The following is a 26,434-nucleotide window of genomic DNA, read 5'->3' as shown; positions in this document are numbered from 1 at the left end:
GGTTCTAATCTCACCGGCTCAAGGTTGACTCAGCCTTCCATCCTTCCGAGGTGGGTGAAATGAGGACCCAGACTGTGGGGGCGATATGCTGACTCTGTAAACCGCTTAGAGAGGGCTGAAAGCCCTATGAAGCGGTATATAAGTCTAACTGCTATTGCTATTGCTATAAAGACTTTGGCCACCTAATGAGAAGAAAGAACTCCCTGGAGAAGAGCCTCTTGCTGGGAAAGACTGAGGGCAAAAGAAGAAGGGGACGGCAGAGAATGAGGTGGCTGGATGGAGTCACCGAAACAGTCGGTGTGAGCTTAAATGGACTCCAGAAGATGGTAGAGGACAGGAAGGCCTGGAGGAATGTTATCCATTGGGTCGTAATGGGTCGGACACGACTTTGCAACTAACAACAGCAATCCAATAGAATGTACGAGCAACAAATTACTAATTGGCAATAAATCACAAGGCATACTGATGCATATCCTAGCAGACAAAATAGGGCAATTTACAAAAAGAGAAAATTAAACTTTGGGGTGTGGCAGTAGTAAAAAAAAAAGTATTGAAACATAAAATTGATCCGCAGCAGTGTCCTTCTGGTCATGGGATCAGTCCTGCATCTGAAAACAGGAAATGACAGTGTTAAACTACAGAAGAAATGGGGTAAAACAGAGAAATGAATCACCCCTTCCCCAAGTTCTACATGTAATGAAGTGTGTAGCTCCAATAAAAAAACACGTCCAGAAGTGAATTGTGGTGTATGGTAATAGAAATGGATTTTATGTACCTGCTTCTTAACACTCCCCGATTAATCATTGGGAGTGATAGAAAAGAATCTGAATAGATCCTTGAAGGTTTTCTAGACCAGTGTTTCTCAACCTTGGCCACTTGAAGATGTCTGGACTTCAACTCCCAGAATTCCCCAGCCAGCATTCGCTGGCTGGGGAATTCTGGGAGTTGAAGTCCAGACATCTTCAAGTAGCCAAGGTTGAGAAACACTGTTCTAGACCAACCCCCTGCTCATGGAGGAGACTCTATACCACTTCAGACATGTGACTCTCCAGTCTCCTCTTAAAAACCTCCAGTGCAGGGGTGGGTTGCTTCCGGCATTACTACAAGTTGGTGCGCGCGCAGTTTTGCACGCATGCCAGACACGCGCTCCGACACATGCACATTTGTATGTATGTTTATTTTATTTTATTTATATGCCGCCCTTTTCCCCCGAAGGGGACTCAGGGCGGCTCACAACTCAACTAAGGGAGGGGGATACAGACAAAAAAAAAAAAAAAAATCAAAACAACGCGCAACAATACATAATTTAAAACACACAAGAGTCATACCATTCGAGAAGGGGGTAGAAGCTTTTTAGCCCCAGGCCTGTCGGAATAGCCAGGTTTTAAGGGCTTTGCGGAAGGTCTGGAGGGTGGTGAGGGTTCGAATCTCCACGGGGAGTTCGTTCCAGAGGGTCGGAGCAGCCACAGAGAAGGCCCTCCTCCGGGTAGTCGCCAGTCGACATTGGCCGGCAGATGGAATTCGGAGGAGGCCTAATCTGTGGGATCTAATCGGTCTAGAGGAGGTAATTTGCCCATAAATGCAATAAAAATTGCTCTGCGCATGCGCAGAAGCAAAAAACAAGATGTGAGAACCGGTTCGGGGGCATGGCTGTTGGTTTCAGAGACCTAGGCTACCAGGTCGAACCGGTCTGAACCAGTAGGAACTCCAGAGTTGGAAGCACCCACAACTTCTGGAGGCAACTTCTGTTCCACTGGTTAATTGTCCTCACTGTTAGGAAGTTTCTCCTTAATTCCAGGTTGGTTCTCTCCTCGATTATTTCCAACGATTATTTCTTGTCCTTCCCCTCTGGTGGTTTGGAGAATAAGTTGACCCAGGGGTGAAATCAACTTACCTTCGTTACCAGTTTGCAAATGTGACTGCGCTGGTGGGTAAATTTGTGGGTAGATTTGTAATTTTACACTTGCGAGATTCTGTTAATGTAGCCTTATCACAAAGCAGACTTAGCTCATCTGAGTATGACTCCTGTTTGGTCTACCTAGAAAGGCTGACAGCTGTTTAATCACTGAGAGCCTCTTCTGAAAACAGAAGTATTTCCAAATACACACTTTCTAGTTTAATTGCAGCCTTCTAAGCTATTCTCGTGTAGGAGAATAGCAGGCAGAGCTGGGAGGGGCAGCGTTAAGTACATCATTAGTTTAGAATTTCTACATTGCCACAAGTGCTCAACTCCTCCTGAATACCGCTGATCCTTATCTGATGCCAATTTAGTGTTGAACGCTGGTCAGATTCTTGTATGTAGGCTGGAATAAATCTACTGCCTTATGAATGTTCCTGATTCTTTGCGCCTGACACCTAGGGCTTTAGAGAGATCCCTGGCCCAGATTGGCTGACACGGAACCCCAAAAAGCTCTAGAAAAAAGGGAGTGGGAAGAAAGAAAGACCTGACCTACAATTCATGGTCTTCTGGAACCCTCCCCTTATTTTGACTCACATCCACTCAAGATTTACCTCTTGTGCTATCTCTGTGGCATCCTGTAGGGAGACATCTACCTGCAGGACCAGGATCTCCAGGCTGACCACGAGCCCCGGGAAATCCAGAGGGACCAATACTACCTGGAGGTCCTTTGGAGCCTTGTTGGCCAACCACCATTTCTCCTGGAGGGCCTAGGTGAGAGAGAAAAATAGAACTAATATTCTATCAGTCCAGGCTAATGATAAGCCTTGGCTTAAACCTATAGAAAGAGGAGAAATTGATGGAAAAGAATGGCTGACTCCTAATCTTATACGATTCAGTTAAGGTGGCAACATCTAGAGTAGCTTCGTCCATTCTCCAAAACACAACGAGCAGATTGGACATGCTTAGTACATGGATGCAACATCACCAGGAAATCTGAGAGAGAAGTTGAAAACTAAGCAGACAATACAAACGATGCATCCATGCAGATTCCTTGGTGAGAAACCTGTGGACTTCAACTCCCAGAATTCCCCAGCTTGTTAGTCCACAAGTCTTAAAGTTGCCAAGGTTGGATATCTGGGCTAGACTAGTGATGGGGAACCTTTTTTGGCACTAAGTCCCCAAACCAGAATGCACGTGTGTCCATGCACCGGAGCACCATAAACCTGAAGACCAGCTGGCTGGTGCGCGCATGTCTGTTTTTGGGGCATTTTCTGGTTGTTTTTTGGACCATCTTTCTGCTGTTTTCGGGTCAAAAAGAAAAAAACGTTTTCTGGTACTCTGCCACCCACGAAGACCAGCTGGCTGGCATGCATGTGCGTGCCGGGAACCAGAAGAAGAGCTGGCAATGGCGCATGTGCCATCATATGGCTAGACATTCACCATTAAAGCACCCCTCCCTGATTTGGAATGGGACAACTCACCCCAGCCAACAGGCAATGGCCAACTCACCATGGCCAACTCGCCACAGGACAATTTGCCACAGCCAACTCACTGCAGGGCAAATAAACATTTCTATTTAATTATTTAAAATAATTTAAAAGTTATTTTAATTTTTGTCGTTCACATTTCATTTTATCCTTCTTTCTGCCTCCTTTTTTTAAAAAAAAAACACGATTCTATATTTCTTCAATATTTCGTAGCTTTTGTCCCACAGTGAGTTGACCGTGGCAAGTTGTCCTCGACCTTCCCTGATGACCTCTAGCTTGAACATATTACACAGTCAGGGAGGAGGAACCCATCATCCCTCTCTGAATGATAGGTTCCATAGTTGAGCTGAACCCAGAATTAGGACTGGTTGCCTAATTTTCAATGGGACTCTGTGTACTAGGAACTTACCTAGTACATAGGTATATACATAGGTGTTGTGGCCCAGCAGGAGCCATTGGAGCTGCCGATGGACTCCGATAGCGAGGGACCCTATGAGTCGGCTATGGATGATGTGGAGGACCCTAGGCAGGGTTTAGACTCCAAGTAGGGACCAGAGAGGCTGGATGGCCACCAGGAGGCGCCTGAGGCATGGAACAGTGGGAAAGATCAAAGGGAGTTTTCCGGCAACAAAGGGCGGAGAAACGGGTGCAGCAGTTACGGAGACAGACTCATAAGAGATAATCAGGCCCAGGTGGTTGTGGCTTGGCTCCTCCCAAGAGAGTATATAAGAAGAGACTTTGGGAGGAGACCTTTTGCAGGACACAACCGTTCATAACAAGCTGGAGAAGCTCTTGTTTGTCTTGGATCTCTTTCAGCCAACAGGATTGTAATTGCTGTAAATAAAGAGTGGCAAACTACTAAGCCTGTGTCGGCGTTAATCACCGGACGGAGGGGTGGGGGGTCAGAACACATAGGTACACAAAATCATGGTAAACCCATGATTTTGTGTCCTGCACTCTGGAATAACAAAAAAACATTCTTTTGGTGCAACCTTGATGTGATATGATGATGTCTGCATCATCCTTCAAAACTATATATATTTTGAGAGTAGAGATCCTTACTCCTGATTTTTTTTCTCTCTCTTCACATCAGTGATGAATGACCATACCTGCTTGACCTCTTGGTCCTTCAGAACCTTCCACTCTTTGTCCAAAAGAGCCTTTTTCTCCCTTGGGCCCAGGGACACCTGATAGAGGAGAAGAGCCATTTAGAAGACAGAATAACAGAGTTGGAAGGGACCTTGGAGGTCTTCTAGTCCAACCCCCTGCTCAAGGAGGAGACCCTATACCATTGCAGACAAATGATTGTTCACTTTCTTCTCAAAAACCTCCAGCAATGGAGATTCATTGATGCTCTTCGTTTGAAGCAAGCCAAGTGTGTGAGATTCTTAATTTAACTGGACTCATTCCGCTCCATTCACCCTGAAGTCTAAAGACACCTTTCTGGCTTTACAGAAAATCTATTCCTGAGTAGAATTATGTTGACTTTTACTGGCAAATGAAATTAAACAGGAGACCTCAGACTAAATTGAAGAGCAGCTGTGCAGTCAAAGCTCCATCTTTTTTTTTTTTTTTTTTACATGCATTGTGAATCCCTGTCCTAATTTTTTTGGACAGCTTTCTGTGACACATTTTGGGCAGACCCAAAGGATTAGGCCTCCTCCGAATTCCATCCGCCGGCCAGTGTCGACTGGCGACTACCCGGAGGAGAGCCTTCTCTGTGGCTGCTCCGACCCTCTGGAACGAACTCCCCGTGGAGATTCGAACCCTCACCACCCTCCAGGCCTTCCGCAAAGCCCTTAAAACCTGGCTGTTCCGACAGGCCTGGGGCTAAAGAGCTGTTGCCCCCGTCTCGAATGGTATGACTGTTGTGTGTTTTAAATTATGCATTGTTACGCTTTGTTTTTTAAAAATTTTTGTCTGTATCCCCCTTCCCTGGTTTGAGTTGTGAGCCGCCCTGAGTCCCCTTCGGGGGAAAAGGGCAGCATATAAATACAATAAACTGAACTGAACTGAACTGAACCCAGTGGGAAAACTGTGCTTGATTCGCTCTGAAAGATCAGCTACGAGACCATCTACAGTATATCAGGGATTTCCAACCTCAGCAACCTTAAGACTTGTGGACTTCAACTCCCAGAATTCCCCAGTCAGCATGGCATGGTTGGCTGGGGAATTCTGGCAGCTGAAGTCCACAAGTCTTAGAGTTGCCTAGATTGGATGTTCGGATCTATATAACCACTGGCATCCGTAAAACAATTTGAGTTGCTCCTAAGATGTAAGGGCATTTTCTGGAGAAAAAAAAAGAAAGAAAAAGAAAAGGCTGAGTGACAGATTTAGGTTGGTGTGTGATCTGCTTTCTTTGCCGGCCAATTAAATCAGCAACTTTGACTCTGGCCAGCAAGCCGATGTTAAAAAAAACATAACCAAGGGAGCCGAAATGTCTCTTCCTGCTGTCGGAGACTTTTTCTTCCTAATTTTTTTGGGGTGATAATATCATTTTGTTTTATTTCATTTTGGGATCTAAGAATAACCCAGCGGTAACCAAAATAAGAGAGGGGGGCCAAGGTGGGTTGCTCCCGGTTCGGCCCAGTTTGGAAAAACTGGTAGTGGCGGTGAAGGGAGGCTCTACCCACCCGCCCGGATGCTTCTGCACATACACAGAAGCGTCGCGCGCGAGCGAATCAGTAGTAAAACCGGTTTAAAACCCACCACTGGAGGGGGGGCATAGATTGATCCTCAAATGGAGACTTAATCGTCAAATTAATGCAAAGAGGCCCCCGGGATGACCTCCTATTTGGGATCAAGAGGCATATCTTCTCAAAGTGGGTAATGTTTAGCTCTGAGTCAAGATGGGACCAGCTCAAATACTTTGTCCACCAAGTGAGAAGAGGGGACTCTTTGGAGAAGACCCTGATGTTGGGAAAGATGGAAGGCAAAGGGAGAAGAGGACGGCCAAGGAGGAGACAATTAGATAGAGTTATCCATGCAATGAATATTGAATTTGGGAGATTCCAAGAAGACAGTGGAGGACAGTGGACTGCTGCAGGTTTGCAGGGGTTCGGGAGAACCTCTAACTAAGATTCTGTGCAGTTCGGAGAACCTCCAAATCTCACTCCTGTCTGGCTCTGCCCACTCCTCCCCTCCCCAGGAGCCCGCACGTGGCCTGTTTTGGATGCAGGTAAGTGCAGAGAGCATGCGGAGCAGGGGTGGGTTCCTACCAGTTCGCACCTATTCGGTAGAACCGGTTCGTCAAATCTACCGAACCGGTTAGAAGAGGTTCCACCAGTGGACCCGGAAAGCAGGCCACACCTACAGAAGAGGTTCCAAAATATTTTGAAACCCACCACTGCCACACACAGAGAGAGACTGAGAGAGAGAGAGAGAGAGAGAGAGAGAGAGAGAGAGAGAGAGAGAGAGGGGGGGGGGAGGGTTGCTGGTGTTTGTGGTCTATGTGGTGATGAAAAATTGGACATGACTTAGTGTCTGAACAAGAAGAAGAAGATGGGAGAGAGACCACCAAAATAGGTGGTGCTGCATAGCCCCCTCCCTGCTTTCTGAAGTTACAGGAATGAACGAATTCAAAAATAAAACCATTAGATATGCCCCTTGAGTTGTGAGCCACCCTGAGTCCCCTCAGGGAAAAGGGTGGCATATAAATAAATTAAAACTAAACTAAACTAAACATGGCTGCTCCCAACAGACAGGAACCAAGATGGTAGATGGAAAATCGCCATGCAAAGGCTGTCTCTTTCATATCTCTGTCAGATGCATGTACATAAGGGATGGAGCTTACAGTGTGATACTCCATCTACCATTAAAGTTTAATGAAAAGAAGGACCAGGGGAGACACAATAACCGTGTTCCAATATCTCAGGGGTTGCCACAAAGAAGAGGGAGTCAAACTATTCTCCAAGGCACCTGAGGATAGAACAAGAAGCAATGGGTGGAAACTAATCAAGGAGAGAAGCAATCCAGAACTAAGAAGAAATTTCCTGACAGTTAGAACAATAAACCAGTGGAACAAGATCTTGCCTCCAGAAGTTTTGAATGCTCCAACACTGGAAATCTTTAAGAAGATGTTGGACAATCATTTGTCTGAAGTGGTGTAGGGTCTCCTGTTTGAGCAGGGGACTGGACTAGAAGACCTCCAAGATCCCTTCTGTTGTGTTCTGTTCAATCCTTCCTTCTCCTATTTTCCCCCACTACGGCAACTCTACTTGTTCTACCTCTTTCTCCTGGATATCCATCTCTTCCTGGAGGTCCGGGCATCCCAATTTCTCCTCTTTCACCTTTCACTCCAGGGAAACCAACGAGACCAGTTGGTCCTGGCTCTCCAGCCTTCGGTTCCTCCTCCCGGATGGGGACAGGTTTCCGCGATTGTTCGTGAACGAAAGTGTCGAACTTTAACACGTGAGCTGAAGAAGAACAATGGAAAGTAGTGAGGCCTTTCTTCCTGTCTCCCCATCCAACCTGTTCTGCTTCCCTACATTGGCTGAAGTCCTTTAGCCAAATCCTTTCTTAAAATAAACAATAGGCGGCCCCCACCCGATCTATGCAATCAAACTGAGCATGATTCCTGTCAATATCAGCTAGTCCTCCACTTACGACCACAATATCAGACCTGGAAGCCATCTTTTACATTTGAGACTTCAGGCCTGCCATTCTGCTGTGGGAAAACAGGAGGGGGGATTATACGGAGTATGGGAGATAGATAGTCTAAATAACATTCCTTTCTCAGAGACTCAAGGACATCTTGCCCTGCAGCTGCGATGGGGTGACTGGGTGGCATCTCCAGTTTTGGACAGTGCATTGATTGGGCCATGTGATGGACATGTGGGTGCTGGGCAGGGACTTGAATTTTAACTTGCTTGGGGAAAACATGGAAACTTTCAGATTTGGGTTTTCAGAGATGTGCCAATATGACATATACCTTCTAACAAGCAAATGTCACTAGGGAAGTTGGATTCACTTAACAACCATGTTATTAACTTAATAACGGTAATGATTCATGGAACAATTTGTGGCAAGAAAGGACATAAAATGAGGTATAACTCAATTAAGGATTGTCTTGCTTAGCAATGGAAATTTTGGGCTCCACCGTGACCATAAGTTGAGGACTCTCTGGAGTCAGAATTAGGGAAATGGAAATCCAGACTCTAAATCAAAAGAGGAGGGAGGGGGGGATGGTGATATACGAAGCTGCAGGAAGGAAAAAGGGGCATCTTTTATTTTAAAAAAAGAACCAATTAAATAGAAGGCTGTCTATTAAATGCACTCTTGGCCGTTCTACAGAATGTGAAAATCTGGAAGGAACAAGGATCATCTATGATGAGTGAATGATTTTGAATGGGTAATTCCAACATTTGACTGTATGAAATCAAGTTGAGGACACAGACGGGGCAGAAAGAATATAGAAACAAGCAATTGACCATGTGACTTCTTGGTTGGTCTATGGCAATTCCTTTCTTCCTCCCTCCCCCTCTCATAAAAACCTTCCGTCCTCCCTCCCTCATAAAAATCTTCCTTTCTTCCTTCCTACTTTCCTCCCCTCCCTCTTTCTTTCTTTCCCCCCTCCCTCATAAAAATCTTCCTTCCTTCCTCCCTCAAAGAAATCTTCCTTCTTTCCTTCCTTCCTCCTTCATAAAAATCTTCCTTCCTTCCTCCCCTCCTTCCCTCTTTCTTTCCTTCCTCCTTCCCTCATAAAAATCTTCGTTCTTTCCTCCCTCCCTCTCTACTTCATAAAAACCTCCCTCCCTCCATCCCTCATAAAAACCTTTCTTCCTCCCTCCCTCTCTCATAAAAATCTTTCTTTCTTCCTTCCTACCTCCCCTCCCTCCCCCTTTCTTTTCTTTCCTCCCTCCCTCAGAAAAATCTTCCTTCCTCCCTCCCTCATAAAAATCTTCCTTCCTTCCTTCCTTCCTCCTCCCTCCCCCTACCTCATAAAATCTTCCTTCCTTCCTCCCTCCATCCCTCATAAAACCTTTCTTCCTCCCTCCCTCCCACTCATAGAAACCTTCCCTCCTTCCTTCCTCCCTCCCTCAAAAAAATTTTTTTTCTTCCTCCCTCCCACTCATAAAAACTTTCCCTCCTTCCTTCCTCCCTCCCTCATAAAAAATTTCCTTCCTTCCTTCCTCCCCTCCCTCCCTCTTTCTTTCCTCCCTCCCTCATAAAAATCTTCCTCCCTCTCTACCTCATAAAAATCTTCCTTCCTTCCTCCCTCCATCCCTCATAAAACCTTTCTTCCTCCCTCCCTCCCTCCCTCCGTACCTCATAAAAATCTTCCTTCCTTCCTCCCCTCCCTCCCTCTTTCTTTCCTCCCTCCCTCATAAAAATCTTCCTTCCTTCCTTCCTCCCCTCCCTCCCTCTTTTCTTCCATCATAAAAATCTCCCTCCTTTTTTCTTTCTTTTTTTCTCTTTCTTTGTTCTGCATAGCAAATAACAATATCTAAATGATATCGAGACAGTTTGGAAACACACTTGTATTGTTTTAGGTTTTGAGTCTACTTATAGACAATGAATATATATGATTACATAAGGGTTTTTCATTGGAGGAGGGGATAAAATTCATTCAGCCAGTTTGTAATTCGGCCAGTTGCCTTTACTTGTGGAAGTGGGGTGGGGGTGGGAGACTGTCATGCAACCTTTCAGGTCTTGTGGAAACAGCAATTTCCATCTAAAAATTATCTGGAAAAGCATAATCAATTTCAGTTCTTTCTCAGCATAAACATAACATTTGTAAACATCCCAAGTTAGTTGGTCTTGAATGTGTCCCCAGAATCAGTACAGGCAGCCCTCAACTTACAACATTTTGTTCAGTGATCCTTCAAAGTTACAACGGCACTGAAAAAAAGTGACTTAAGATCATTTTTCACACTTATGACCATTGCAGTATCCCCAGGGTCACATGATCAAAATTCAGAAGCTTGGCAGCTGGCTCATATTTAGTAACGGTTGCTGTGTTCTGGGGTCCTATGATTTTCCCAAAACCAAAGTCAATGGGGAAGCCAGATGGACTTAACAACCGTGCTACTAACTTAAACAACTGCAGCGACTCGCTTAACAACTGTCTCGCTGAGTGATACACATTTCGGGCTCAATTTTAAGTCGTTAAGTCGAGGATCGCCTGTTTTATTGCACAGGCTACACAGCTCTGCCCCCTAACTCCAGGGGTGGGAGTGAAATTTTTTAGCAAGGGGTTCTCTGCCTGGTTGGTGGGTGGGCGTGGCCTACTCGGCCTCCTGCACCACGGTGGGAGGAGAGAAGTTTTCACCCTCCCCAGGTTCTGGAGACTTTTCTCGAGCCTCCAGAAGGGCGAAAACAGCCTCCCCAGGCTCAAGAGGGTCTGTTTCTGGACTTCCAGAACTTCCAGGAAACCCATTTTTCGCCCTCCCAGAAGCTCCATGTGGGCCCTGCACTTACCTGGCATGATGAATGGGCCACATGAGGAATCCTGGGAGGGGAGGGGTGGGCGGGCAGGGCCAGCCAGTCCTTGTAAGTATCGGTTCGGCGAACCAGATGTAAAATTAACATCCAGTTTGCCTAAACTGGTCCAAACCGGCTGAATCTCACCCCTGCCTAACTCCCACAGTTAGCAGCTATTGTTTCAAAACTTGGCGGGGGTGTTTTTCTCCTAGCGCCATCAACCCCTCTCCCCTAACTGAGCCACAAGTTCTTCGTGGGGAACTTGGAGTCCAAATCTATTTCAGTGTTAAGTTCTTTTTTAACAGACAGCCCTGTGCAATCTCAACTGACTTGTAGAATGACATCCAGTTTTTCACTGTGGTTTTTCTTCTTCTTCTTCAATTAGCGGTGATGGGTACACCATTGGAAGACCAGAGTGGGCACGGTTCACCCTGGAGAAGGACTATTTATATGGTTGCTAAGCGTCAGGCACCAACATCACAAAAGCAATTGTGTTCTTGAGGGCTCATCAGTCAGGGAAATTTGCATTCAGAAGCAGGTAGCGGCAAGGAAGCAACTAGTTCTTAACCTCAATTGAGCATGGAGAAAGACAAAAGGGAGACTTCCTTTGATCGCATGCAATTCTCTTATTGGTACGTTGGAACGGAATAATGTTTTCTGCAGCCTGTAGTTAATTCTCTCTCCCTTTTTTTCTCAGCCATAAAATAAGCAGGGAAATCCTGAAGCAAATTAGGCATCAGTGCTGCAGAGAGCCAGAGCGGATTATTTTCAGACATGGTTCTCTTGACAATGCTGAACTGATCGCGCATATGCTATACAACGACTAATTGATGCAGCCCATGAATGCCAAGTTCGTTTTGCTCTCCAACGGATCAGGATTTGTTTGACATTAATGTTAGGTAAGCTCCCCTGTTGGGAGAGCGAGTACGTTCAGAGAAGCGTTGTGAGAGTTGTGTTGGAGAACACACAAACCAGCATACAGAGGCACTGCAGTTTAAATAGGCTTTTACTTTCATGGAAATAGAGGTATCAGAGTCCATCAAACAGTCCAAGTCATACACGGATAAGACAGTCAGTCATCAACGTCTTTCAGTTAAGGGATAATCCAAATAACATAGTCCAGTATCATATAATCTGTTCAGTACACAAAGTTTGCTAGCAGTTGCAAAACTTACAATAGCTCAGGGCACTTTCTAACAGCCAGCTTCCACAACACTCAGATCAGATCAGCCCAGCATCTAACAAACCAGAGAGCTAACAGTCATTCTGGCTCCCTCTTATGGCCGATTGAGGAAACAGCAACCAATCACATTTTACAGTATGATTTAAAGAAATAGGTATAGCATTGGTACATGATTTATATATTGCCAACCCAACCATTAGATTATATTCCTAACAATTAAACTAATTTCCCGCCAATCATCTAACGCCTGCATTTTGTGAAACCATCCTTTCCCATGGCTATAGGTCTCAGATAAAACCCTAAAGTGGTCTTGTAAAAATGAGATGTCTCTAAACCATCGTTTTTCAACCTTAAGATGTGTGGGCATCAACCAGCTCCGTGCTGGCGAAATTCTGGGAGTTGATGTGATGACATTGTTCTAGGACCGTGATGGCAAACCTATGACACACATGCCACAGGTGACACGCAGAGCCATTTGTCAGGGCACACAAGGTGTTGCCCTGTGAGCTCCAGCGTGCATGTGCACGCTGGCCAGCTGACTTCAGCCTTCTTTTGAGGCCATTTTTCACCCACTGGATGCTTCCGGAGCGTGAAAAACCAGCCCTACGGAAACCGGAAGTTCAGGAACTGACTTCTAGTTTGCTCGTAGGGCTGTTTTTCACCCTCCGGAGCCTTCAGGAGGCTTCCCTGAAGGCTCTGGAGGGCGAAAAACATCCGGTTTGTCTGTAGGGCCGTTTTTGCTTTCTGGAGCCTTCAGGAGTGACTTCCGTCCATTCCTGAACTTCCGATTTCCCTGTAGGGCTGGTTTTTCGCACTCCAGAGGCTTCAGGGAAGCTCCTGAAGCCTCCGGGAGGCCTCCGGGTGGTGGGGGGTGGGGAGGCTGTTTTCGCCCTCCCCAGGCTCCTAGAAAGCCTCTGGAGCTTTTGGAGGGTGAAAAAAGAGCGCCAAAACTGGGGGGGGGGAGTGCTGGTCACACGCACATGTGTGCAGAGGGGGGAAGCATGCACATGTGTGGCACGCCCACACACAACCCCCCTGTGCTCCCCCCACTTTTGGCATGCTAGCCAAAAAAGCTTCACCATCACTGCTGTAGGAAGAAGGAAGGAAGGAAGGAAGGAAGGAAGGAAGGAAGGAAGGAAGGAAGGAAGGAAGGAAGGAAGGAAGGAAGGAAGGAAGGAAGGAAGGAAGGAAGGATTGGAGAGGAGAGGAGAGGAGAGGAGAGGAGAGGAGAGGAGAGGAGAGGAGAGGAGAGGAGAGGAGAAGAGGAGGAACTGTTGTGACCTGCCAGAGGTGAGTGGAGCTGGCAGCAGAGTTGGACAATGAGGAGGTTGGGGAGGAACATGGGCCAGTCCTGGAGGTTGGGGAGGGCTCTGACGGGGGCTCTGTGTCTGGCCTCCTTCATTTAATTTACATTTTTGATCAGAAGTCTGAATCTCGACTCCTATTACTTAGGAGAGACAGAAGAAGCCCTACTGGTAGGCAAATGAAATTAGTACTGCAAACAAGGGCATACAAAACCTTTGCTAGACCAATTCTTGAATACAGCTCGCCTGCCTGGAATCCACACTGTATATCGGACATTAATACAATCGAGTGAGTCCAGAGGTATTTCACAAGAAGAGTCCTCCACTCCTCTGCTCACAACAGAATACCTTATGCCACCAGGCTTGAAATTTTGGGCTTGGACAACTTAGAACTTTGCCACCTACGGACTGATCTAACCATAGTACACAAAATGGTCTGCTACAACGTCCTACCTGTCAATGACTACTTCAAGCGCAATAATACATGGGCAAACAAATGATACAAACTCAAGGTAAACCGCTCCAAACTCAACTACAGAAAATACAACTTCAGCAACAGAGTGGTCAACGCCTGGAATGCTCTACCCGACTCCATTGTTACATCCTCTATCCCCCATAACTTTAACCTTAAACTGTCTACCGTGGACGTCACCCCATTCCTAGGTCTGTAGGAGGTCATGCATAAGCGCACCAGCGTTCCTACCATCCCTGTCCTTCTGTCCCCATTTATTCATACCCATTTCCTGTGTTCATGTCCATGTTTATACTTAACACCAGTTATCTCGTACATGTTTGACAAACTAAATAAATAAATAAATAATTGATCTAGAGATGGACAGTAATATGCTGATATGTAGCCTGTTCAGCTGGCTTTGAGCAAAAACCCTGTGAGGCTTCTGAACACATTATCCGGTTGAGTTGCAGTACAGACACTTCGTTGCCCATCTCACATCTCATCTACGGCAGACCATAATAGCCATGGCAGCTGCTAGAGGTGAAAGTGACAGGGAAGATGTGATGCTGTGATCTACTTACACTGGATCAGACGCTCACAAGCTTGGTTTACCAGATGGTAAATGGTAGATAAGGACTGTGCTTCACCCTAGGAGGGAAGAGAAGGAAACCAGTTTGGACTAGGAGTTGAGGCGGCAGGCTAGAAAAATGGGAGACTGGGAGTTCGAGTCCTGCCTTAGGCGTGACAGTCAATTGGATGACTTTGGTCCAATCACTAGGAGATGATGGCTAAGGTGGGACTGAAACTCACACACCTAGGGATTGGCCCAAGGTCACCTACTCAGCTTTCAGGCCTACGGTGGGATTAAAATGGCATTGTCCCCTGGTGGTTGCTCCAGTTCATCAAGATGGCTTTTGTGCCTAAAAGCAGGACTAGAACTAATCTCTGATTATTGGTCCAAAGTCACCCAGACGGCTTTTATGCCTAAGGCGGGACAAGAACTCATCACCTCTCCTGGTGATTGGGCCCAAATCCCCCAGCCAGCATTCATGCAGACTAGAATTCACAGTCTTCTGGTGATTGGCCTAAAGTCATCCAATTCAGTTGCCTTTCATGCCTAGGGCGGGTCTAGAACTCATCACTGATGATTGTCCCAAAGTCACCAGACTGGGTTTCATGCCTGACACAGGACTAAAACTCACAGTCTTCTGGCTGCTAGGCCAGCACCTTATTCACTACATCAATGTTGATATATTTGCTATGTGTGTGTGTGTGTGTGTGTGTGTGTAAATGTAAATGTATAAAAGGTAAAGGTTCCCCTTGCACATATGTCCTAGTCATTCCCCACTCAAGGGGGCGGTGCTCATCTCCGTTTCAAAGCCGAAGAGCCAGCGCTGTCCAGAGGCGTCTCCGTGGTCATGTGGCCGGCATGACTTAATGCCGAAGGTGCATCGAACACTGTTACCTTCCCACCAAAGGTGGTTCCTATTTTTCTACTTGCATTTTTTTACGTCCTTTCAAACTGCTAGGTTGGCAGAAGCTGGGACAAGTAACGGGAGCTCACTCCGTTACGTGGCGCTAGGGATTCAAACCGCCAAACTGCCGACCTTTCTGATCGACAAGCTCAGCATCTTAGCCACTGAGCCACCGCATCCCTTATATACATATGTATACATATACGTATATGTATCTGTATGCGTGTATGTATGTATGTGTACACACACACACACACACACAAACATACACGTTTTCTTGCCCAAGTGGTGCTTAATTTTGTGTAAAAACAGCCTATCGATCCAAGAGGTATTGTCCAAAATTAGATGGTTCGATACAAGATCATCTTGAAGCTGAATCTCTTATTTTATTGCACACACCAGTTTGGTTATGTGTGTTCCTTACAGCAGATAAGAGAATAATCAAATCACTGAAAACAATTTGAAAATAAGCTGGGCCATAAGCCATAAAAACCTGCCATGAAATATTATGATTATCCATTTTCATGCCGTTATGGCTTTTTATGGATTATAGCAATGTTGATGATTTTTCAGTAGCTTGATTATTCTCCTGAGAATGCGAACAGACAAAAGGAAGTGTTGTAGTACATTAAGGGAGGCATTTTCAAGGACAGTCTATTTGTTCAGTCCCCAAAGAACAGCCGCTGGAAGGTGACTTCACGAAATATTCAGGAATTAATCTCTATCGGGTGGCAAGGTTCTTTTTCTAGTCATTTTAAACATCAGACCTCTTTGATTAAATGTCTCTTCAGCATCACGTGGCAGCAATTGCATTTAGATTGCCTGTAATTCTGAGAAACAAATGACAAATGCAACATTCTCAGAGCAATTTGGGGAACAGTCAAGAGAAGGAAAAGATGAGCTTTAAAATTAACATCTGGGTTGGCAAAGAAGTTGGAAAGACAAAGAAATGGGAAACTTAGAGGCCGTCCGAAATTGCAACAACACTCAAAAAAGTGACTTATGACCGTTTTTCACACTTAATGACCATTGTAGCATTCCCATGTGTCAGTGTGTATGAGAGTTCATGACTGGAATAGACAGGGCAACAGGTAAGCCAATGCGGACTGTTTGGATAGACATGGTAACAGTTCAGCCAATGAGGGCTGTTTGGAAACTGAAACAGTATTTGCTGTGTGAGCAACAAGGAGACAGCAAGGAGCCTGGGCGTTCCTTAGCTCTGCAGCTCTGATTCTGTGCTGAGCTCTAAACTGGTTTGCTGCTCTGAACTGAAACTGAAACTCATCTCCTCTGCTTGTGTTTTGCTCATATTTACTACCACATTGGAAAACCTGCTTTTGGTATTGTATATTTACTTCATGTGCCATATTATATATAAAGAGAAGCGAATGAATCCTGCTGAATCAGTTACCGCACGAGTGCTTTCTGGATGTTATTGCTACTGCAAAATCTGACACCATGGTCACACACTCAAAAGTTTGGGTACTTGGCATCTGGCAGATATTTATGACGGTTGCACTGTCCCGGGGTCATGTGATCCCCATTTGAAACCTTCTCAACTGGCTGAGATTCATTTAATGACTGCATGGTTTACTTAACAATTTCGGTGATTCGCTTAACAATTGTGGCAAAAAAAAAAAGATCGTGAAATGGGGCAAAACTCACTTAACAACAGCCTTGATTAAGAACAAAAAAATGGGGTCTCATTTGGAGTTGTAAGTCGAGAACTACCTGTGTTTTGGTCCACTTTTGTTGTGTTTAAATGGTGGACAGAAATCAATTGCATAGTCTCTCACTTAAAATTTAATTAAAAATACTAAGGTCCTTAAATGGTTGTCAAAGAACATCAAAGAAGGAACAGAGACTGACTCACTTTCTCCCCTCTTTCTCCCTTCGGACCAGGCAGCCCCTAGAGGAAAACGAAAACATTATTATTTTCAAGCTGTAAATAAAATAATAATAATTATACATATCTGGACCTTGATAAAAGATCTCCTATAGCTTTTCAGGTTTGCTTTTTCTCTGGAGGAAAAATGTTTTCCTCTAGATAACAGGCAATATCCCCAGGTATAAAAACGCTGGGTCAAAAATGTCCTTATATAGTATGCTCATAGCCCATGCCTGCTCATAGCTGCTTTGGAGAGAGAGAGGAAAAAAAAATGAATTGCTAAGGGTGTCTTCAAGGAAGACCCCCTGGAAATGCCACACTGAATTCTGTATTTGAGTAAAAATAGGGTACCAACATAATAAATGGCTGGATCTCGCCCCTCCACTGTCAATTCACTTCTTTTTGGAAATCCCTCTGCAGTTCTGCATTTGTTCATGCATTCATTCTCCAAGCAACACTGAGTCTAAACAAAATGCTATGATACCAATAAAGAAGAATATTAGAAGCTCAGGGCTGAAATGATGGGTCCTTCGTGCTCTCTGAGCTTGGCTGTTTTTCTTGGAGGTGTTTCATTACCCAACTAGATAACCTCATCAGCATTAGAAGTGAATGGGGGGTTGTCAGCGGTAGGTTTCAAAATTCAAAATAGAACCTCTTCTGTAGGTGTGGCCTGCTTTGTGGGAGTGGCTTGCCAACCATGTGACCAGGTGGGCATGGCCAACTTGTAAAATGTGGTGAAACTCACTTAAAAACTCTCTTGCTTAGCAACCAATTGTTGGCTCAGGAACTCTGGCATTGAAGTGTGCAAGTCTTAAAGCTGTCAAATTACAAGAGCCTTGCACCCCTAACCCTTAGAAAAAGAACCCCACGGGTGTTCAAACTTGACAGCTTTAAGACTTATGGACTTCAACTCCCAGAATTCCTCCTCCAGTCATGTTGGCTCAGGTACTCTGTCATTGAAGTGGGTAAGTCTTAAAGCTGTCAAGTTACAAGACCCTTGCACCCCTAACCCTTTAGAAAAAAAATCCCCCAGGGGTGTTCAAAGTTGACAGCTTTAAGACTTGTGGACTTCAACTCCCAGAATTCCTCCTCTCGCTCTTCATCTTGATGATGTGCGGACGGGCGGGGGGAAGAAGCTTGAACCGGTTCTAAACAGCACTGTAGATTTGTGGAACCTTTTCTATAGAAGAGCTTGGAACTGGCAGGAACCCACCCCTGGGTGTTGTGCAGAGGAGCAGGTGAAGGAGGAGGAGACTGTGGAGTATTAGCGCTCCGCAAGCTTGGTTGTTTTCTTGCAGATGTTTCATTAACCAAACTAGGTAACATTGTCAGTGCTAGAAGGAAGGAGCGTTTGCGGAGAGGAGGATAAATTTGGGGCTCAATTGTAGTCATACGTCGAGGATTAGCATTACCCAGAGTAATAAAGATGTGAAATAATAATTACGGAAATCTTACCACTTCAAAAAATGGCTTTGCAGACCAGAGTCATTTGCAGTTCTTGTATGACTTGGACTTACAAAGCACCCATTTATAGAGTCTTGGAAGAGATTGTGGTACTTGAAAGTGTGGTAAGACTACACCTGGAATACTACATCCAGTTTTAGTCACCACAATATTAAAAAAAAAAATTGAGGCTCTAGAAAGCCTGTAGGGAAGAGCAATAAACCTGATTAGGGAACTGGAGGCTAAAACATATGACAAACAGTTGGAGGAACTGGGTATGTCTAGTTTAATGAATTGGGTTTCCCCAGTTGCAATGGATGGCTGTGAAAGTTGGACCATAAGGAAGGCTCTGCGCCAAAGAATGGAGGCTTTTGAACTCTGGTGCTGGAGAAGACTCCTGCGAGTCCCTTGGATTGCAAGGTGATCAAACCAGTCAGTCCTAGAGGAGATCAACCCTGACTGCTCTTTAGAAGATGCTAGATTCTGAAGAAGAAACTCAAATACTTTGGCAACCTATTGAGAAGGAAGGACTCCCTGGAGAAGAGCCTCATGCTGGGAAAGATGGAAGGCAAAAGAAGAAGGGGACAGCATAGGATGAGGTGGCTGAAGCAGTCGGCGTGAGTTTAAATAAACTCCAGAGGATAGTAGAGGAGAGGAAGGCCTAGAGGAACGTTGTCCATGGGGTCGTGATGGGCCGGACATGACTTCACAACTAACAACAACTAGTTTAATGAAAAGAAGAACTAGGTGTAACTTGACGTCAGTGTTACAATATTTGAGGGGCTGTCGCAGAAAAGAGGGTGTCAACCAGGGGTGGGTTTTAACCGGTTCGCGGCGGTCCCTGTGAACCGGTTGGTCGGTGAACCGGAAGTAAGTAACTTCCGGGAACGGCGAAGGGCCCACCCGCGCGCCCATGTGCCCGCACGCCCGTGCGCGCTCCTTACCTGGTTTTGACGAGTTTTGCGCTTCCATGCATGCGCTGGATGCATACAGACCTGCGCGATCCTCCAGGAGCAGCTGGAGCATCGCACAGATGCTAGTATGCATGCGGGCGCCGCGCGCATGCACGCACACGCTGCGCGCGCGTGCGAGGACGCCGCCGGCCTTGTTCCAACCAAACCGGTTGGAACGGGGCGAGAAACCCACCCCTGGTGTCAACCTATTCTTTAAAGTACTTGAAGGCAGAACAAGAAACAACGTAGGGAAATTAATCAAGGAGACAAGCAACCGAGAAATAAGGAAACATTTCCCGACAGTTGGAACGATTAACTAGTGGAACAGGTTGCCTCCAGAAGTTTTGAGTGCTCCCTCACTGGAGGTTTTGAAAATTGCACAAGCACTTATCTGGAACGTATAATAAGGTCTCCTGCTTGATCAGGGGGTTGGACTAGAAGACCTCCAAGGTCCCTTCCAGCTTTGTTAGTATATTATAGTACTCTGTTATAGCTATCTGTGACTGTGAAATCAAATGAACGGGTCTTGAATATTCTTAACTGCAATGAGTAACAGTGAGGTGGGGTACAGCCTTACCGTAGGTCCAACTTCTCCTGGGGGGCCTCTGTCTCCAGGGTTACCCCGGGCCCCTGCTAAGCCTTGGAATCCCTGAGGGCAGAAAGGAGAGAGATAAATGGCTAGAAATGCAACAGGATGGACGTGATCAACTCCTTGAGCTTCAAGGGAATCTAGCAGAATTAGCTTGCAAAAAGCAGGAGTCGGGGGGGGGGGGGGGATTATGCACTCAGATTTATTTCCTAGCTGGGAAAGAATATTAAAAGAGTACATTGTACATGAGTTATGTTTCCCTCATTTCCTATTAATATCATAATTTAGGGGATAGAACAGTAGACTGCAAGAGGGTTTCTTCTAATGATGCGTTGGGAAATCTTCCGTAGTCCCTTTCCAATAGCTTCATTGTGTAGGGGTGCTTAAATTTTCTCTTCCATATGGATTATTCTTTTTTTAAAAGAGAAAATTGGTGTCTTAGTGTCAATTTTGACTCCTAGCGGCCGCCTGGAAATTTCCTGCCATTTTCACAGCAAAGTTTTTTTTTAAAAAAAAGTGGCTAGCCATTCCCTTCTTTCTAGAGCTAATAGAGTGACTGGCCCAAGATCACCCAGCTGCTTCATGTCTAAGGTGGGATTAGAACACAGCATCTCCTGGTGATTGGCCCAAAGTCACCCAGCCGGCTTTCCTGCTTAAGGCGGGACTAGAACTCACAGTCTCTTAGTGATTGGCCCAAAGTCACCCAGCCGGCTTTCCTGCTTAAGGTGGGACTAGAACTCACAGTCTCCTGGTGATTGGCCCAAAGTCACCCAACCAGCTTTCATGCCGAAGGCCGGACTAGAACTTACTATGGGACCTTAGTATTCAACCGCTTTAAAACTCATTGAAAACTGAACGCATTTTGATCCGAAAATTTTGTCCCGGTACTCATTGTTTGTTTGGTACTAAAATGCATAAAGCTAGAATTTGGAGGTCTTATCTACTTTGTGACTCACTACATTATTCCTTATGGGAAAAATTTGTTTGGTACTTGTCATTTTTAGTACTCATCGCACCTCTTGGAACCAGTTAAAAATGAGTACCGGGGTACTACTGTACAATCTCCTAGTGATTGGCCCAAGATCAACCAGCCAGCTTTCATACCTCACATGGGACTAGAACTCACAGTCTCCCACTTTCTAGACTGATCTCTTCACTGTTACGCTAAAATGGCTCTGGTGCATGATAACCTATCAGAGTAACAGTGGTGGGCTTCAAAAATTGCAGCAAGTGGTGGTCATGGTCTAGTCGGCCTCCTGTACCATGACAAGGGGGGTGTTTTTCAGCGGTGGGATTGAAACATTTTAGCAAGGCGTTCTTTGCCCAGTTGCTGAGTGGGCGTGGCCTACTTGGACTCCTGCACCACGGAGGGGGGGAGGAGTTTTCGTCCTCCCCAGGCTCCGGAGGCTTTTCTTGAGCCTCCAGGAAGGCGAAAACTGCTTCCCCAGGCTCCAGAGGTCCTCTGGAGGGCGGAAACAGGGCCATTTTTGGACTTCCAGAACCTTCTATAGGCCCATTTTGCCTCCTCCCCAAGCCTCCGTGAGGGTCCTGCACTTACCTGGCATTATGAACGGGCCACGTGGAGACTCCTGGGAGGGCCGGGGAGGGGTGAGGAGGAGAGGGGATGGGCGTGGCCAGCCAGAGGTGGCATTTGGAGGGTTTGCTGAACTGGGCAGAATCCCAGCTAGAGGATCGCTCGAACCCAATGCCCACCCCTGCATTGTAATGATTCCTTATCCCCTTTCTCATCTCCTGCTTTCCCTTCTACTTCTCATCTTTTTTCTTTTACATTTCTTTCCCTCAGTCTGAAGGGAAACAACAAGGAAGATTTTGCTGTTTACTTTGCTGATGTCAGGAGGAAGAAAATGCGTCGATAATCCAAGAGATGTCCCAGAAACTTTTAGATACCCAACCCAGATTTTTTTTTGAAAGATCTCAAAGTTGAGCACCAGCTGGTTATGCCTCCTCCTTGCCAAGCGAATAACCCACTTGCTGAATGGTGAGGAAAGCATACAGAATGCGATGCTGGCTTGCCCGTTCTTACTAACCCAAGGGAACTCTGCTGGTAGCAGCTTTTTGGAATGGGGTTGTCTGTTCCGGAGTGGACATTATTTTCCACTTGACTGAAATTGCTCACCCGTGGTCCTGGCGGCCCTGGTGGTCCAGCTGCTCCTTCGAGTCCTCGAACACCCTGTGAAGCACATTTATTCATACAAGAGAATACTTGTAGCCCAGGGTTAGGATTAGGATTAGGATTTATTTCATTTATATGCCGCCCTTTTCCCCCGAAGGGGACTGAGGGCGGCTCACAACTCAGTTAGGGAGAGGGCTACACACAGGGGATAAAAAGACAGACAAACAATACACAATTTAAAAACACACAACAACCATACCATTCGAGAAGGGGGGCGGAAACTCTTTAGCCCCAGGCCTGTCGGAATAGCCAGGTTTTAAGGGCTTTGCGGAAGGCCTGGAGGGTGGTGAGAGTTCGAATCTCCATGGGGAGTTCGTTCCAGAGGGTCGGAGCAGCCACAGAGAAGGCTCTCCTCCGGGTAGTCGCCAGTCGGCATTAGCCGGCGGATGGAATTCGGAGGAGGCCTAATCTGTGGGATCTGATCGGTCTATTGGAGGTGATTGGCAGCAGGCGGTCTCTCAAGTTGAATTGGGGGCTCTCTGAGCCTGGTTGTTTCTTCGCAGACGTTTCATGACCAAGCTAGGTAACGTGATCAGGACTAGAAGGGAGTGGGGTTTGCCCTCTGTCAGTGGCTTGCCCTGTCGGTGCTGGTGGGAGTGTTCTTGGCAGCTCCTTAACTAGTGTGTTGTTTATTGTTTGACTGGTTGTCTGAGTTGGGACATTCCTTGATTGGGACATTGTTCACTGCATTGTTCATTGTTGGTCTAGTACCGTGATGGTGAACCTGTGGCATGTGTGGGCATGCTCTGCGTGCATGCCATCCATGGCCCCAGCGCAGCTCCACCACGCATGTGTGCGCACCTCCCACCAGCCAGCTGGCCTTTGGGTCTCTACCACACATGCGTGTGGGGCATGGCGCATGCAGATGTGCATGCATGTCTGTGGGGCATGGCGCATGCTTGGGGGGGAGCACTCACATTGCATTTTGGGCCTCACGCAGCGCCCCCGTGTCCCATTTTGGCTTCCAGTTTGATGCAGGAGGCCTGGAAAGCCTCCTGCACCAACCTAGAAACCGAAAATGGGCGATGGGGGGCGGGGCGCATGCACAGAGGGCTGGGAAGCATGGGGGAGTCACACACGCATGTGGGGGGTGGGCGTATGTTTGTGGGGTGCATGGGGGAGTCACACATGCATTGCATCATGCGCATGCAAACACGCTTTTGGCACGTGATGACAAAAAGGTCAGCCATCGCTGGTCTTGTATTAAACGAGAGCAAGAACTGGAGCGGGTAACACCAGGCATGTCACCAGAGTTAGTGGTAGAAGGAAACCAGGCCACCAAAGAACATGGTGGCTGGACATCATCAAAGCCGACACCATCTAGAGCACAGAACAACTCAGAGAAGGTCAGAAGATGTGGGGAGGCCTGGTCCATACTGCAGAATCGCCAAAAGTTGGACATGACTGAATGGAAAGCTTCATCATCAAGCCTTATCAGGTAGACCAGGCAGGAAACATAACCATGTAAACTAATTCTACTTTATTGTAAAGCTATGTGAATAGGTCTTTCTCCTCCCATCCTGCAGCTGAGGGCTAGGCCCTCTCTTATCTAACCATAGGCATTACCTCCTAGCCTCTGATGGCGAACCTATGGCACGCGTGACAGAGGTGGCACACAGAGCCCTCTCTATGGGCATACATGCCACTGTCGCCAGCTGCTCTTCTGCCTTCTGGAGCGCATGAAAAATGGCCCAAAATGGCCTGAAAACAGCCTGAAAAATGGTCTGAAAATGGTCCAGAAAACGGCCTGAAGGCGGCTGGAAAATGACCTAAAAATGGCCCAGAAAACAGCCCAGAAAACGGCCCGGCAAATGGTTCAGAAAATGACCCCAAAACAATCCAAAAATGGCCTGAAAATGTCCAGAAAACGACCCCAAAACAACCCTAAAACAAGCCAAAAATTGCCTGAAAAACGGCCTGAAAAATGACCTAAAAATGGCCTGAAAAATGGCCAAAAAAACAGGCATGCCCATGCCAGCCAGCTGTTCTTGGGTTTCCGGTGCATGTGCCTTCCGGTTTGGGCACTTGGTGCCAAAAAGGTTCACCATCACTGTCCTAGCCTGTCTCCCAAGATCTTCCCCACATGGCATTACAGGTGGCAGGGTATTCTGGGAGCTGTAGTTTCAATTGTAGCTTCACAAGCAGGGCATCCGCTTGTGGCAGCTTGAATTAATAGGAGAGTAATAGTAGAGCTAATTTAATAATTAGATGCTTTCTGGATATGACACCTGACTCCTTTGCAGGATCAAAGTGTTCTCCCTTTTGTCTCGCCCAACATTAGACTGCATGATTAGAGGGATTTTAATCCAGTTCATCTCAGCAGGTAATATCACCTGATTGACCTTACATGTGTAGTAGGATCAGTAAGAAGCTGTTTAAGGAAAAAAAGAACTAGGGGTGACAGGATAGTAATATTCCAGTATATGAGGAGTGTCACAAAGAGGAGGAGGGTCAACCTATTCTCCAAAGCACCTGAGGGCAGGACAAGAAGCAAAGGGTGGAAATTTAGAAAGGAGAGAAGCAACTGGAATTAAGGAAGAATTTCCTGAGAGTGAAAACAATTAATTAGTGGAACGACTTGCCTCCAGAAATTTTGGGTGCTCTATTACTGGGGTTTTCAAAGAAGAGATTGGATAACCATTTGTATGAAATGTTATATAGCATCTCCTGCTTGAGCAGGGGGTTGGAGTAGAAGGCCTCCAAGGTCCCTTCCAACTCTGTTATTCTGCTATTCTGTGGACATGGGTGGGAGATCACTAGACTTGTAGGCAAAGGAGCTGAAAAACTATCCCCGAAAAGGCATCAACAAGTCATATTTAGAATGATGGCACCAAAACTACATGGACATAACTGTGAAGGTATGGAGGTTGAGTCAACTTGAAGGAATTAAGTTTTACCTTTGATCCTTGAGGGCCATCTTTACCTGTCGCTCCCTGGGGACCCATCAAACCCTGTAGATAAGCACAAGTCTGATTTAGAAGGTATATTCCAAGGCAAAGCAATGATAACTTCTTGGTTACAGGTAGTCCAGAGGTGGTATTCAGCAGGTTCTCACCAGTTCTGGAGAACTGATAGCGGAAATTTTGAGTAGCTTGGAGAACCAGCAAATACCACCTCTGGCTGGCCATGCCCCCATCTATTTGCTTCCTCCCAAGTCCCAGATGATCAGGAGGAAAGTGGGATTTTGCAGTATCCTTCCCCTGGAGTTGGGAGGAAAATGGGATTTTGCAGTATCCTTCCCCTGGAGTTGGGAGGAAATGAGGATTTTGCAGTATCCTTCCCTGGAGTTGGGAGGAAAGTGGGATTTTGCAGTATCCTTCCCCTGGAGTTGGGAGGAAAGTGGGATTTTGCAGTATCCTTCCCCTAGAATGGGGAGGGAATGAAGGTTTTACAGTATCCTTCCCCTGCCGTGCCCACCAAGCCACACCCACCAAGCCATGCCACACTCACCAAGCCATGCCCACAGAAACGGTAGTAAAAAATAATAATCCCACCACTGAGGTAGTCCTCGACATGACCACACTTGAACCCCAAATTTCCATTGCTAAACAAGACAATTATTAAGTGAGTTTTGCCCCATGTTACATGCTATCTTGCTACCATTGCTAAGTGAATCACTGCAGTTGTTAAGTTAGACACATGGTTTTTAAGTGATTCTAACACTGCAACTGTCGTAAATACATGCCAGTTGCCAAGGCTCTGAATTGTGATAATGTGACTATGGGGTTGCTGCAATGGTCATAAATATGAAAACTGGTCATAAGTCACTTTTTTCTCCTGTGCTGTTGTAATGTTGGTCACTAAAAAAAAAAAGGTTATGTCAAGGATTACCTTCTTGAGCCCAAATCTTATAAGTAGGCTTTTATTTATCAAAGCAAATCTATATATATAAAAGAGCCGAGGTGGCGCAGTGGTTAGGGTGCAGTACTGCAGGCCACTTCAGCTGACTGTTATCTGCAGTTCAGCGGTTCTAATCTCACCGGCTCAAGGTTGACTCAGCCTTCCATCCTTCCGAGGTGGGTAAAATGAGGACCCAGACTGTGGGGGCGAGATGCTGACTCTGTAACCCGCTTAGAGAGGGCTGAAAGCCCTATGAAGCGGTATATAAGTCTAACTGCTATAGCTATTGCTAAGCCAAATAC

General features: G+C 46.2%; 1 protein-coding gene across 1 annotated transcript in view; it reads right to left on the bottom strand.

The window, feature by feature from the left end:
• Window positions 1-588: 588 nt before the first annotated feature.
• Window positions 589-26,434, bottom strand: part of COL20A1 (collagen type XX alpha 1 chain) — a 204,453-nt gene continuing 178,607 nt past the window's right edge. The window contains exons 32-40 of the mRNA XM_087720870.1: window positions 25,190-25,243; window positions 22,236-22,289; window positions 20,087-20,158; window positions 17,099-17,134; window positions 14,332-14,398; window positions 7,614-7,802; window positions 4,497-4,574; window positions 2,512-2,667; window positions 589-608 (exon numbers count right to left, since the gene is read on the bottom strand). Coding sequence (XP_087576996.1) covers window positions 589-608; window positions 2,512-2,667; window positions 4,497-4,574; window positions 7,614-7,802; window positions 14,332-14,398; window positions 17,099-17,134; window positions 20,087-20,158; window positions 22,236-22,289; window positions 25,190-25,243 — 726 coding nt within the window. The remainder of the gene's footprint in view (window positions 609-2,511; window positions 2,668-4,496; window positions 4,575-7,613; window positions 7,803-14,331; window positions 14,399-17,098; window positions 17,135-20,086; window positions 20,159-22,235; window positions 22,290-25,189; window positions 25,244-26,434) is intronic.

Source organism: Thamnophis sirtalis, unplaced genomic scaffold, assembly GCF_051295495.1.
Source record: "Thamnophis sirtalis isolate CommonGarterSnake01/CBP01778 unplaced genomic scaffold, rThaSir2_p1.2 scaffold_7, whole genome shotgun sequence".
NCBI classification, from domain to species: Eukaryota; Metazoa; Chordata; class Lepidosauria; order Squamata; family Natricidae; genus Thamnophis; species Thamnophis sirtalis.
The sequence above is the reverse complement of the archived record's forward strand: the minus strand, read 5'-3'. Positions and strand labels throughout refer to the sequence as shown.